General features: G+C 48.2%; 1 protein-coding gene across 2 annotated transcripts in view; it reads right to left on the reverse strand.

Annotated features, from left to right (window-relative positions):
- cdk12 (cyclin dependent kinase 12) overlaps positions 1-14,880 on the reverse strand; it is a 29,116-nt gene extending 14,236 nt beyond the window's left edge. The window contains exons 1-6 of one of the 2 annotated variants that reach the window (XM_060942331.1): positions 14,152-14,880; positions 13,016-14,058; positions 3,999-4,637; positions 3,706-3,912; positions 568-707; positions 313-483 (exon numbers count right to left, since the gene is read on the reverse strand). In XM_060942331.1, the coding sequence (XP_060798314.1) occupies positions 313-483; positions 568-707; positions 3,706-3,912; positions 3,999-4,637; positions 13,016-14,031 (2,173 nt within the window). In that variant the 5' untranslated portion in view covers positions 14,032-14,058; positions 14,152-14,880. The remainder of the gene's footprint in view (positions 1-312; positions 484-567; positions 708-3,705; positions 3,913-3,998; positions 4,638-13,015; positions 14,059-14,151) is intronic. The other variant, XM_060942332.1, reaches the window with a different exon arrangement.
- Positions 14,881-15,648: the final 768 nt, after the last annotated feature.

Raw genomic sequence — 15,648 nt, forward strand, 5'->3', positions numbered from 1 at the left:
GTCCAGGGTGAACCCCGCCTTTCGCCCGTAGTCAGCTGGGATAGGATCCAGCTCGCCTGCGACCCTGTAGAACAGGATAAAGCGGCTAGAGATAATGAGATGAGTCTTTATCAGACACCCTTATCAAGAGTGACGTACAGCATGCACAGAGAGCCTAAGGAGCAGTTGAGGGTTAGGGGCCTTGCTCAAGGGCACTTCAGTCATTCCTGCTGGTCCAGGGAATTAAACCAGAAACCTTTTGGTCCCGAAGCTGCTTCTCTAACCATTAAGCAACTTGTGAACTTGAAACTTGTGCAGCTCTGGCAGACTGACCTTTGTCCTTTTTGAAGTCGAGTGCATCCTGCTTGTCTGTGACGATCTCCTTCATGTTGACGACGCTGCGGTGGTTCAGCTGTCTGAGGATTTTAATCTCCCGGATGGCTGTGATGGGGAAGCCCTCCTTCTCATTATCCAAACGCACCTTCTTCAGGGCCACCAGCTCACCTACACACACACACACACTAATAACAAACATGTACAGAGCTCACTGCACAGGACACATTTACACACTCGCACGTGCACACACACCTGTGTCCTTGTCCTTGGCTTTATACACCTGTCCGTATGTTCCTTCCCCGATGATGCCGATGATGTCGAACTTGTCCACGCAGCGTTTCCCCCAGTCGATCTGGGTTTGTCTCTTCTCACCAAAACGAGGAGAGCAGAACCTACACACACACGTTATTAGTGAGGACTGTTGTAATTACGGCTGTGAATGAACGGGTGCGTCTTCACAAAGTACGGGACAGCGGTAGTTTCCTCGTTCTTGCATGTTTGTTGGAAGAGGAGTTTATCCACACAACAGGACGATAAGTGACACTACTGATGAGAGATTAGTGAAATCATATCCACCATCTTCACACTGTAACATGAGTAAGGTCAATCAACTCAAATTACTATAAAGCTACAAAAGAAAAAACCTGTATGCAGTGTCTTGCAAAAGTATTGACCCCCTTGGTGTTCGTCCTGTTTCGTTGCATTACAAGCTGGAATTAAGATGGATGTTTGGAGGGTGAGCACCATTTGATTTACACAACATGCCGACCACTTCAAAGGTGCACGTTGTTATTTTATTGTGACACAAACAATGAGATGAATAAGCAGAAATCTGGAATGTGCATAAGTATTCACCCCCTTTTGTATGAAACCCCTAAATAAGAGCTGGTTCGTCACATGATGTCTGTATAAATCAGCCTGTTCTGGAAGGACCCTGACTCTGCAACACGACTAAGCAAACAACATGAAAACCGAGGAGCCTCCAAACAGGTCAGAGACAAAAGTTGTGGAGAAGTATAGACCCTTCCCACGTGACGTCACGACAAACGCGGCCGCCATTTTGGACATGAACTACCAGTAGTCTACCACAGCCAACAACGAGGAACGACGGCGAAGCATCGAAAGGAATATAGCCATCAAAGAAAGTTTTTACTTTCAGCAAGACTTCCATCATGCCATTATATTGTTGTGCACCTGGATGTAGTAACCATCAACACACAAGGCAAGATTTATCATTTTATCGGATCCCAACAGATGCTGACCGACGGAGAAGATGGATGGTCTCTAAAATATTGGCAAAATGATGTTTATTGACATAGCAATCGTGTGTAACGGGAAGCATTTGCATATCCGAAGTGTTGCGTTTACATCAAAGATAAAATAAACCGATATGACAACGACTGCTGCTGCCAGGTTGGGGACACAAACTAGTAGAAAGTAAGTGTGCCAACAGTGCCAACACACTTCCTTTGTGGTCGATTCTGCTTTAAGGTAAGATGCATTTAATTATTCGTCTGCTGTGGGTTTGGAATCGGTAGCCTGACCGATTCGTTCATGTTTGTGGTGCCATTTGTTTGTTGACGCGTGTTGAAATGGAAGATTGGTTGTTGACATGATTTCCAGTGATGCTTTGGTGCTGCTGTGGATCGGATGTGTTGAGTAGCCTGACTCTTTTTTTTGTTCTTGCGTGTGGTATCATTGTTGACGCGAGGTTGTTTTTTGAACATGCCAATGCGGACACGATTTCCCCTGATGAGTTATGACTTCAGACGCGATGCGTGTGTGGAGTCCGTGTGATGTGTGCGTAAGATAGGCTTCTCATGTGTTTGGAGATCCGCGCTCTGAGACAAGCGCAAGCACCCCCCCCCAAGGGAAAAAAAAGGGGACCCCCCGAAAATATCGGCATAGTTCGAACACTGGGTTGGAGAAAGTAATGGCAAATAGTGAGTGCACAAACCATAGAAGGTAAACTGTACACAGCGCCAGGGCAGTGTGATGGTATGTCTACTTTTAGATTGTGTTAGCTTATCAATGAACACACTCGTCACTCGACGAGTTTCACGTCTTTACGACGGATACTTAAATGTGTGTTAGGTATTATTGTTGCAGTCTAAGCAGTCATTGTAGCAGCTAGATGAGCGAGAACCGAAAGGGTCTGTGCCATAAACCGTTATTTCTTCATGTTCAAAATGGCGGTCGCGTTTACGAAGGTCACGTGAGTGAAAAGGGTCTATAGATCAGGGTTGGGTTATAAAAAATATCCCAAACTTTGAATATCCCACGGAGCTCCATTAAATCCATTATAGCAAAATGGAAAGAATATAGCACCAAACCTGACAAGAGAAGGCCCCGCCCACCAAAACTCACAGACCAGGCAAGGAGGGCATTAATCAGAGCTGCAACAAAGACACCAAAGAGAACACTGAAGGAGCTGCAGAGATCCACAGCAGAGATGGGAGTATCTGTCCATAGGACCACTTTAAGCCGTACACTCCACAGAGTGGGCGGGGCTTTATGGAAGAGTGGCCAGAAAAAAGCCACTGCTTAAGAAAACATGTTTGGAGTTTGTCCAACAGCATGTGGCAGACTCCCCAAACACATGGAAGAAGATTCTCTGGTCAGATGAGGCTAAAACTGATCTTTTTGACCATCATAGGAAATGCCATGTGCAGCACAAACCCAACACCCTGAGAACACCATTCCTACAGTGAAGCATGGTGGTGGCAGCATCATGCTGTGGGGATGTTTTTCATCTGCAGGGACAGGACAGCTGGTCAGGACTGAAGGAAAGATGGATGGCACTAAATACAGGGCAATTCTGGAGGAAAACCTGTTTGAGTCAGGGATGAAGGTTCACGTTCCAGCAGGACAACGACCCTAAACATACCGCTAAAGCTACACTGGAGTGGATTAAAGGGAAACAAAGGGGCGCTTTTGCAAGACAACGTATAAAATAAAGACTTATTCCATATAATGGAAGCACCTGGGGATGATCTATAAATAGCTCTCTGCAGTTCGCCTGGACAAGACGCATGTTATTTGGTGTAAAATGATCCAATATAAAGTCAGCCTGACACTGTCCCCAACCAACACGTGTAGTGTGTTCATGCATGTGGAAATGTTTCTGTAAATGTATTTTTAATTCATCATTTTTCTCTGTTGTTTACTTTATTAATGTGGGGCTTGTTTGCACTTTAATCTTTTTTGTCCATAGATTTGTTTTGGTGGGAGAGACAGGCATGTTTCACACTGCTGACGTGGGATATGATGTTCTGGTGGTTCGAAGTGTGTTAAACTGTGCGAAAATAAATAAAGATACTGTGGGGGAAACACAGGAAGGGTTAGCTCATACAGAATCTTCTACCAGGTTAAAAAAAAAAGTACACTTACTTTGGTCTCTTCTTGTAGGTGTGCTGTACAGGGGGCGGGGCTTCTTGCACAGGTGAAAGGGGTGGAGATGAATCCCCTCCAGGTAGTAAAGGTGGGAGGGGCAAGTCACTAAGAAGGCGTGTCCTAACCTCTTTCTCTTTTTCTTTCTCTCGTTCTTTCTCTCGTTCTTTCCTTGAGGTACGGTGAGTGGGCGTGACCTTCTTCGGACTGAGGATTTAAATATACATTAAAGAGATCCTTCCACTTCTTACACGCGTGTGTGTGCGTGTGTGTGTGTGTGTGTATACACTCACCTGTCCCTGCAGTCTCCCAGTAGTGCCGGTGGTAGAGGGAGGGGCGGAAGGGTGGAGGTTTTGATCGGAGTGGTTTTGTGGGGAGGGCTTTTTGGCTGAGGAGGCGGGGCTGAGGATGTAGGTGGGGCTGAAGTAGGAAGTGGAGGAGGAGAGTTCAGAGGAAGCGGTGGTGGTGAATTCAAAGGCAGCGGAGGTGGAGAGTTTAAAGGAAGCGGAGGTGGAGAGTTCAAAGGAAGAGGGGGCGGGGAATTTGCAGGAAGTGGAGGAGGAGGCGGTGCTACATCCATTTCTTCTGGAGCGATGGGATTCAGAGCAGGAGCAGGCAGAGGGGGCTCTGGTGCTGGGGGCGGGCCTGACTCTAGGTCCACCTTCTGGTCTTGAGGCTGAGTGGGCGGAGTCGCAGCCGCCCGAGCTGCCGCTGCAGCCTGTCTCTCTTTTTTCCTGCGTGTAAGCTCCGCCCCCAGGCTCGACGAAATGGGCAGGCGAGAAGACGAAGGGGAGCGACTGGCTGGGCGGCTTCTAGAGGTGGAGCTCCCGCTGGCTCCACCCAGCGAAGTGTGTTTCTTGCTGCGCGAGTGTGAAGAGGATCGACGAGACGACGAGTACAGAGGAGAGCGACTGCGTGATCGGATCGAGCGCCTGAAAACAAAAACACATTTTTTAAACAATTATGGCTCCATCCTAAACACTACAACATCAAAACTCCATCTTCCACACTCTCGACCACGAGTTATTTAATTAAAGCTCTGACATGTCGGACATCAGATGGAGTTTTGGTGGGAATGACTGACACGGGACAGAGTTACATGAAACCAGCTTCATTATTTAATCAGACAATAAAAACATGAGTTACAAACACACTCGTACACTCGCATGTCCGCCTGCGTTTAACACCCCGTTTAAAGTCTCCTTTCATCAAGTCGTTATTTCTGTGAGATTTCCCACACGGAGAGTTGATTCCGGACGCAGCCAGACTCCACTGTGCGCGCTGAAGTGAAATGACTACGATCTTTAAAACATAAACTCGTTGCATCCTTCACTCACAGAAGCTTAGTGACAGAGTTCCAGCAAACGGCGAGTAGATAAGTGATGTGGTATCTGGCCCCGCCCTGATCAGACTTATCCGCCAGAATGCTGATCTCTCCATTTCTAGCCTGGCTCAGTATTACGTAACTATTACACTAACTACACTAGAACCTGTGGGAGAAGAGGTTTAGTGTTCTTCAGCGTCAAGACACTCCAGGAAGTGCTCACTACTCACTCTAGACAAGCTTTAAAAGGGTGTGTCAGAGGAGGAATGTTGGGTATCAGCTTTTAAACCAGCGTGGGTGCCTGAACTGATAGTTTTTAATTTAAAAAAAAGCACAAAATGAAGGTCGATGGGACGAAGGAACCGCTTTTTCTTACGTCTCAGGTAAATCTGAACTTCAAATTGAACACTATCCAGTACAATAATGTGAAGACAAAATTGCTGAGTTTTGTTTCATTTGTTTGCAGAAAAAAATAGCAATAAGTAAAAAAGCTTGATTTCAAAATGGTTTTGCTGTAACACTAACCCTGGGTTTTATGTGGCACAATTCATTTATTTTACGTGTGTGATAATTTATTTTTAAAAAAAAGTACATCATTAGTAATCATTAATAAAACATGCTGCAAAATAAAAACATTTCCTACTGCACCCGTACAGGAACGCAAGGTCACACCTGCAGTCAGTTTGATGCCCAAACACGCCAACATTCAGAATGTAGAAATCTCCATTTCTGGATTTTTAGGGATTATTTTTAATAGCCTATATATTAATAATTTATCACTGAACTTCTTTAAGACGTGTAACTCTGTACTCGTAATAAGTCTTCTATCCCACTGTACCGAGTCCATACTGTATCCTCACACTGCAGTGCGTTACAGGCCCTGAGGAACAGAGGACTATAATCTCGGCTAGAATATTACACAGTTGCCCGAGTTGTGCACTTTTTAGACGCTCCCTTACTTACTCACTCCACAATTATAACAGACGTACTGATACATCACACGACAAATTGCAATACAAATTTACAGCGACTCAAATCGAGGAAATAATGAACCGTGATCGTTATCAGGCTGAGAGATCTCTTAGTTGTTCCTAGCTGTAACCGCGTTACGATTCAATCCCGGAGACTGCGATCCGACAGGAACCGGTGCCGTATTATTACCGCACGCTGCACTACGGTCAGGGGAAAGATGAAAAATTTCACAAACGACAGAATCCGAGCTCAGAGAATAACGAAACAATAATGGAGATCGGAGTGGTGGACGCTCGAGCACGTGCGCCGACATGGAGGATTAACGCCATGGGCTAACTCCGCCTCCTTACACTTTATTCAGAGTTTCTTTGGGATCCAGTATGTGCTGAATTTCAGTAGTTTGATCCAGGTGTCAGTGTTCTACACGGATACTTATCTACAAACACTGACTCACTATCAGCTGGATGGAACAAAACAGTGATGTAATCAACGGGACAGAGTTTAACCTCCTCTCTGAGAACACAACATCTCACACACAGACTGAAAGAGAGAGACAGAAAGAGTGTGAGACAGTGTGTGTGTGATGGTGAGACAGAAAGACTGAAAGTGACTGAAAGAGTGCGTGATAGAGATAGTGATAGAGAATGATAGAGAGTGATGGTGAGAGTGATAGAGTGAGAGAGTGTGTTTTTGAACTGTCCAGACCTTTACCCCACTCCCTCCCTGAACAGCCCCCTGTGTGTGATTAATCATTGACACTGGATCAGGACTAAACCTCAGTATGTGATAAAGTCCATGACGATGATGATTTGAGACTTTAGTGACGGACGAGCCGACACCCTGATTATACCGTTAATATTTCTCCTCCTAAAGGAAATAAGACCGCTGTGTTGAGTGAGACGATGAACGCGGCCGATACAACGATCTGACTGAGATAGCGTGATAAATGACATCGTCACTGGACACCATCAGCACTTCTACACATTTGAACTCTGATTACAATTTGAATGAATTAAACGAAATATTCAATTTCTACTGAATCTGCAAAATCATAAAAACTTAATAATTTTATGTCTTTTTTAAATTCTCTTATTTTCAGGGCTCATTTTTGCAAGACATTAATAAAAGGATCATTAACCTGAGCCGCTTTAAGCACGCCCCCAGCGTTATTCAGGGTGCTGGGATATCGGGATATGTATTGTAAAGTATCATGAAATTTGTCACAGTTGTCCATCCCCGTCATGACGTCACCACAAATGGCCCTTTTCCACTACCCTTTTTCAGCTCACTTCAGCCCGACACGGCTCGCGTTTCGACTACCAAAAACCAGCATGACTCGGCTCGCTTCAGCCCTGCTCAGCCCCTAAAACTCGCACGGTTTTGGAGTGGGGCTGAAGCAAGCCAAACCGAGCTGAGTGAGGCTGGGGGCGTGAGCAGACACTCCCCTGTGCACTGATTGGTGAGGAGGAGTGTCCTCACATGCCCACACACGCCCCGCGAGCACGCTGGGATCTGTAAACACCGCAAACCCGGAAGAAGGAGAATTACGAATTACGAGAATTTCTGAAGCCTTATGCGCCTCGCCTCATCTATACGCTCTTGCCAGTATCTGTCCGCGTTGTCGGTGACAACAAGCCACAGCACCAAGACCAGCAACACTAACGACTCCATGTCCTCCATGTTTATTGTTTACTATTCGGGTCGTGAGACTACCGCTGAAAAGCTCACTGATGTCACTGTTTGCGCTGCTTAATGACATCACCTGACGTCCACCCAATGTGTCCACCCACTTCCAGCCAGCACGGTTCAGCACGGTTGTAGTCGAAACGCAACTCCAACAGCCCCACTCAGCCCGACTCAGCACGGCACGGCTCAGCCGCGTTTGTAGTGGAAAAGCGGCAAAAGCGTCTCTGCAGAGGAATATTTTACTCCCTGCTCTCGGACACACAGCTCTGCTCCCAAACCACATCATTCACCGCATGCACACGCTACTTTATATACAACGGTGTTGTTTCTATGGTAACGCCAATCTGTTTACAGCTGCAACAAGTATTACTATAATCACATCCGTGATCATCAATTATTCACCGACAATCAACCAAACAACGATTAGTTCCTGTGAAAAATGTAAAATTATAATCGACTCAGGCGCTGTTTACACATACCCGGGCATTTTTAAAAATGCATATTTTCTAAACTCCGTTTTCCAAAATAACTTCGTGCACACAGCTGCGTTTTTTTTTTTTAATTACATTTATACTGATCCGCGTAAACACGCTGTCAAGAGCTGTTAAACTACGCCAAGACTGTCGGTGGCAGTGTTAGAAGAATGACAATTCCACACAAGCCAATGAGAAGCCTCATCGAGAACCGCCGACAGAAGCGCGCGTGAGTACGCTCACCCTGTATGTACAGACGTACCAACTCTGCGAGTGACAGGAGTGAGGATCGCGACATTCTGAAATTTTCCTGCCATTCCTCCGGGACGACAACGCCATTCTCCCACCAGATAGCAGTCCGTCCAGGTCGAACCCAAAATCGCCGACGCTGGCGGTGGTACGGTCGGGCTCGTCTGGTCACCAGAAGCTCCGCAATTGCTGCCCTCCGAGCCCTAATGCGTCTCTGCTGGTCAATGAGCTTTATGAGCTTTATGCTCAAAAGCAAACAGGCGAATATAGCTCTTAATAACAGAAACCCTGCTACTCTGAGTGTTTCCATGCTTGTCGTATGTACAATGGTCGCTCTTTTGTGGCGTGAAGATTGCCTAAAACTCCGCTTTGGTCTCTTTACACACAAACGCTAAACGGAGTTTTCAAAAAATCAACACTTTTGCCGGGGTTTTTAGAAAGAATCGTTTTCAGAGGAAAAAACTCCGTTTGTGTATAAACAAAAGGCACAAACGAAGGCAAAGGTCTGCGTTTTTAAAAATACCCGGGTATGTGTAAACGGCGCCTCATTTAAATAAAACAAAATGAAAAACAAGCTTCATATTTAAAATATTAGACTGATCTGAATGTTTTTTGTTTTCACACACTTACCACTTTCAGTGAAGCGTGGTGGTGGTAGCACCTTCTGAGTAAACAGTACTGCTACGTTAATGTTTCACTTCTATACATGCAGGAAACATGTAACAGGAAGTAAAGAGGGAAAAGGCACGCAGCCGATGTGATGGTACTTAAACACGTTTTATTTTCGTTTCCAGGACGCGTGTACGTGAGTTCTGCAAATAACTAAATTTTAGTTTAAATTCCGTTCTGTGGCTCAGTGATGTTAACAGAAATGACGGATGAACTCAGCGTTTACAGCGCGACATTTTCATGCAGCGACTTTTAACACAAGATTTTACATGAAGCGATTCAATGTTAATCACAGACGCGGCAAATAAACCACTTCGTTCACCAAACTTCCCCCGAAACGGCCTTCAGAGGGCCGACCATCACGGCACCGAGCAACAGGCAGGGTTGGGGGACATGACCACATCAGCACACTTTAAAAGTATTTCTATGATACATGACATGTATAACAATAATAAATATACATATGGAGGTGATTATAGGAAATCAAGTGCTCTGATTGGTCGAGACATTAAGACTATTTCTCGATAATCACTTCAAGCAACTCGGCAAAACGGCGTCCAATCGCTTCGTCACCGTAAGGCCAAGTTTACATTAGACCGTATCTGTCTTGTTTTCTTCACGGATGCACTGTCCGTTTACATTAAACCGCCTGGAAATGCCGGGAAACGGGAATCCGCCAGGGTCCACGTATTCAATCCAGATCGTGTCAGCTCCGGTGCTGTGTAAACATTGAGATACGCAGATACGCTGTGCTGAGCTCTAGCTGGCGTCGTCATTGGACAACGTCACTGTGACATCCACCTTCCTGATTCGCTGGCATTGGTCATGTGACGCGACTGCTGAAAAACGGCGCGGACTTCCGCCTTGTATCACCTTTCATTAAAGAGTATAAAAGTATGAAAATACTGCAAATACTGATGCAAATACTGCCCATTGTGTAGTTATGATTGTCTTTAGGCTTGCCATCCTTCCACTTGCAAGTGGTAAGTGACTTGCGCACAGCGGCTCAGTCCCGAATCACTGCTCGTGCGCTTCACTCGCGCGCTCTGTGAGCTGCGCAGGGCCGGAGTGCGCACCCTCCAGAGGGCACTCGCTGTTCAGGACGGAGTGATTTGGAGCGCAGCCGCTGAGGAGGAAGCGATGAGCCGCACTGACACATTTCAACTTATGTGCCGAATTAGTCATGTGATTAGCGTATCCGTGTATTGGCGTTGCTGTGTGCACGCGAATCGTTTTTAAAAACGTTAATCTGATGATCCGCTGATACGGTCTAATGTAAACCCCACCTAAGTGAGGAAGAATCACAGATGAAAGAAAACGCTGTTCCTAAAAGCACTAAAGACGCTCCGAAGTTTGTTCTAAAACTATTCAAAGGGAAGGAGGGGCTGGGATTTATTTTATCAATTTCAAAACAAAGTATTTCATGAGACTCGGCGTAGATCAGTGACACGAGTCTGCGCTGCAAAGTTATTACACTTACATGAAGACTTTGAAGACTGAATTTTTTTAATGATCACCTGCGTATTCATACTAAAACAGTTACTTGGCTCAGTGAATAATAACTTCGGCTTCAGAGAATACCTGTTCATTTACACAGCTCACAAACTGCCAGCAATACAGACGATATTTAACGCCTAAAAAAACTACACTAACGGTGAAAAGGAGGAGAAAATCAGAGCCTTCTTTTAAGGCAATAAGTAAATAAATAAAACCAGCTACCGCTATTCAGTTCCGATTGTTTAATAATTTCCAGACACTGACAATCTCAGAAAAACGCACTGCTTTGTATTGCTATATATAAGATGTATAATTTATCACGATATTGACACGATAGTACCATATCGCTCTGCCTGAACATCAGGACACATCACACAGCGTTATTCCTCCTGTTTTACTCACAAACCTACAGGAGGAACGAAAACTAATCCACACTCACAATCAGGGTGCACAGAGTTAACACTACAGTTTCCTTCTGCTTTCATTTTCAGCCCTAAAACAAACCTCTCAGAGGTCAAAGTTCACTCATTTACCACATCAGTGAATACCATAAAAACATGGTTATAACGGTTGAGAGTCCGACGGTGTCGAGTGTGCATGACGGTGTTGAGTGTGCTGAGTGAGCACGACGGTGCTGAGCATGCGTGACCGCATTGAGCATGCGCGACGATGCTGAGCGTGCACGACGGTGCTGAGCGTGCGCGACCGTATTGAGCGTGTGCGACGGTGCTGAGTGAGCGCGACAGTGCTGAGCGTGCGTGACCGTGTTGAGCGTGCGTGATGGTGCTGAGCATGCTGAGCGAGCGTGACCGTGTTGAGCGAGCGTGACCGTGTTGAGCGAGCGTGACCGTGTTGAGCGTGCGTGACCGTGTTGAGCGTGCGTGACCGTGTTGAGCGAGCGCGACGGTGCTGAGCGAGCGTGACCGTGTTGAGCGAGCGTGACCGTGTTGAGCGAGCGTGACCGTGTTGAGCGAGCGTGACCGTGTTGAGCGAGCGTGACCGTGTTGAGCGTGCGTGACCGTGTTGAGCGAGCGCGACGGTGCTGAGTGAGCGCGACAGTGCTGAGCGTGCGTGACCGTGTTGAGCGTGCGTGATGGTGCTGAGCATGCTGAGCGAGCGTGACCGTGTTGAGCGAGCGTGACCGTGTTGAGCGAGCGTGACCGTGTTGAGCGTGCGTGACCGTGTTGAGCGAGCGTGACCGTGTTGAGCGAGCGTGACCGTGTTGAGCGTGCGTGACCGTGTTGAGCGTGCGTGACCGTGTTGAGCGAGCGCGACGGTGCTGAGCGAGCGTGACCGTGTTGAGCGAGCGTGACCGTGTTGAGCGAGCGTGACCGTGTTGAGCGAGCGTGACCGTGTTGAGCGAGCGTGACCGTGTTGAGCGAGCGCGACGGTGCTGAGCGAGCGTGACCGTGTTGAGCGTGCGTGATGGTGCTGAGCATGTTGAGCGAGCGTGACCGTGTTGAGCGAGCGTGACCGTGTTGAGCGAGCGCGACGGTGCTGAGCGAGCGTGACCGTGTTGAGCGTGCGTGATGGTGCTGAGCATGTTGAGCGAGCGTGACCGTGTTGAGCGAGCGTGACCGTGTTGAGCGAGCGCGACGGTGCTGAGCGAGCGTGACCGTGTTGAGCGTGCGTGATGGTGCTGAGCATGTTGAGCGAGCGTGACCGTGTTGAGCGAGCGTGACCGTGTTGAGCGAGCGTGACCGTGTTGAGCGAGCGCGACGGTGCTGAGCGAGCGTGACCGTGTTGAGCGTGCGTGATGGTGCTGAGCATGTTGAGCGAGCGTGACCGTGTTGAGCGAGCGTGACCGTGTTGAGCGTGCGTGACCGTGTTGAGCGTGCGTGACCGTGTTGAGCGTGCGTGATGGTGCTGAGCATGTTGAGCGAGCATGACTGTGTTGAGCGAGCGTGACCGTGTTGAGCGTGCGTGATGGTGCTGAGCATGTTGAGCGAGCGTGACCGTGTTGAGCAAGCGTGACCGTGTTGAGCGTGCGTGACCGTGTTGAGCGTGCGTGATGGTGCTGAGCATGTTGAGCGAGCGTGACCGTGTTGAGCAAGCGTGACCGTGTTGAGCGTGCGTGACCGTGTTGAGCGTGCGTGACCGTGTTGAGCGAGCGTGATGGTGCTGAGCATGTTGAGCGTGCGTGACCGTGTTGAGCAAGCGTGACCGTGTTGAGCGTGCGTGACCGTGTTGAGCGTGCGTGACCGTGTTGAGCGTGCGTGATGGTGCTGAGCATGTTGAGCGAGCGTGACTGTGTTGAGCGTGCGTGACTGTGTTGAGCGTGCGTGACGGTGCTGAGCGTGCGTGACGGTGCTGAGCGTGCGTGACGGTGCTGAGCGTGCTGAGCGAGCGTGACCGTGTTGAGCGAGCGTGACGGTGCTGAGCGAGTGCGACGGTGCTGAACGATGGTGTCTTGCTGTAAGGCGCGAATGCTGGTACTCACCGGGACACCGGACTGGTGCTGCACGAGCGTCTGTTCCCGTATGGACTCCCATCCCGGTCGTAGCTGGAGGATCTCCGGCGTGAGTACGGACTCTCGGATCTTTGCCTGCTCCTCCGGGAGCTGTCCCGGTACGGACTCGGGGTGCTCGCACGGCGCCGGGACGAGTACCCGTCCTCTGGGTCCACAGGGGAGGAGGTGGAGACTGAGGCACCACCCCCACCACCGCCGCCGCCGCCGCCACCTCCAGTTCGAGACGAGCCACCTTTCCGGTTTTTGGACGCCTTGCGGCGGCTGCGGTCCGAGTGCTCGCGCTCGTGTTCGTGCTCGGCCTTGTTCCGGTGCGAGCGGTGAGACGACCTGTGGGACGAATCGTGGGATTCTTTGATTTTGTTTTTCTGCGACGCCGCGCTCGACGACTCAGATAACTGAAGGCCGGCAGAGGACGAATGTGACTCGGCGAGCTCCCGCCTCGAACCCGAGTCACCGTCCGGGCGAGACACCCCCACAGCGGACGCGAGCTTGTCTCTGCTTTTCCGCTTTGCGTCTTTTCCCTCTCGGTCGCTCATCTTCTTCATCTTGGCGTCTCTGTCTCCGTCGTCGCCCGACTCCCGGACCCGATGCGGGTCTTTGGACTTTCTCCTCGAGCGTTTGCGTTTATGAGTCCGGATCTCTCTGTTACGGTACAGCTCATTCTGCTCTCTCTCGGCCGGAGGTCCGGGAGGGTCCAGGAACTCATCCGAATCGGAACTTATGTCATCGTATTCCACCAGAGGCTTAATGGAGACGACAGGGGGCTCCACCGGAGAGTCGGCCCGGCTGCCCTGCCTGGGCGCCCTGTGGCGTTTGTTGTGTTTCGATGATGAGGAGGAGGATGAAGAGGAGGAGGACGAGGAGGAGCCTGTAGATTTGGTCTGATGAAGCCTGGAGTCGGCGTTTCCGGTGGTGGCCGTCGCTGCTTGTTTGTATTCAGGTTCCGACTTCCGCTTGGTGACATGATGTCGGTCCGAGCCAGGCATGCCTTATTCCGCCCACCACGCTCCCTTCTGGGGAAACACAAAGCACAAACACACTGAAACACACCATCAGCGCGCACACACACACACACACACACACAGCGGTACCGGAGTGGAGCTCACACAGTTCGCGCTGCTCTCGGAACCGCTTTACCCGGAACTCATGCCCGGCCCGCAGCGCGCGCCTCCGCTCTCCTCTGGCCTTAAACACAACACCGCTGGAACATAAATCCGCCTTTAACCGCGATTCCCTCCGCCACGCTCTCTCTGCTGCGGTCACAGTTCCCTCTCCCGGAGCCTGACGGGGAAAAACACCTCAAACCCACTGCGAGGCCGCTGCGCACTCTCTCCTCTCCTCTCCTCGCCTCGTTCAGCTAGCTAGCTGTGCTAAGCTAACCTAAGCTAAGCTAGCGAGCGAGCTCTTTTCAAAAAAACACAAAAAACTGAAAGGATAAAAGTCTCGTTTTCAGTGCTTTATCCTTCCCCGGCACCGAGCTTTTGTATTTGAGTCTTTTAAAGGTTGAGAAACGAATAGAAATCCATCATATATGGATAAATGGTTCACTAAACTGAAAAAAAACTTGCAAGCCGGTTAGTTCTGTTTACATGATTCGCTTTTAATATTTCTCAGTAGTATCTTTGAGGTTTTTTTTAATATTTATCGGCAATAATCATATATTCGTGTGCAGAATTTATTCCAGTTTATTTTTTAGCAGCTCTGAAAGGAAACCAGGCCGATATTTAGGGCGATGTTCGTGGATTTAAAGAACCGCTTTAGAGTCCGAGGTGGCCATTGTTGCGAAGCTCACAACTGTGCGCGTTCTCGCTGCCTGACTGTGCGCGCGCCCGCCCATACAATACGGCTCGCGCGTCCGACAACGGAACTGACGTGTGGCGCATGCGCCGTTTGCAGAGTCGGTCGGAATCCGAATCAGGCTTATTGGCCGAGTTTGTTGACACACAGGAGGAGCCGGGTTCCGGCAGTCTGGGGTCTCTTTAGTGATGCAGGGGAAGATGGAAGACAAAAAAAAAAAAAAAGTGTGAATATATGTATATGTAAGTTATGTATATGTCATAAAAATAATATGCAATCTACAATAACTATTATATACAAAATCTATATTGTGCATAAAAATATCTATACTAATCTTAATAATATTCAGTATACATTATAAATATTTTCAAAGCCGTGAGCAAGCATGTTTGGTTTTAATCTAAGCATATGTGCTGTTATAACAGAATAACTATTTCCTTACCAGCTCTACTGCATCGAAATTCTTTTTTAGAATAAAAACAATATTTACATCCACTGAATTTCCGAATCCAGGAAGAGCTGTGAGGCGAAGTGAAAGGGTTGCTAAGCGACAACCAATCAGATCACCGCATTAAGCAGCTGCGGTAAGACAGATGACATGAATAACCAATCAGATCACACTAATGTTCCATTCTCTCCGCTCTGTGATTGGCTGAGCGTCCTTCCTAATAGCCTTTTCATTTTTATACATCACGTTTTAATTTCTAAACATTATTATTATTATTGACTGGTTTATCTTCCTATCTTTTCCTTTATATTTTTACTTTGTTTTTCGAATTACATTTTCATTCCAATAATTAAGCACA

Source organism: Neoarius graeffei, chromosome 16 (genome assembly GCF_027579695.1).
Source record: "Neoarius graeffei isolate fNeoGra1 chromosome 16, fNeoGra1.pri, whole genome shotgun sequence".
In the NCBI taxonomy this organism is placed as follows: domain Eukaryota; kingdom Metazoa; phylum Chordata; class Actinopteri; order Siluriformes; family Ariidae; genus Neoarius; species Neoarius graeffei.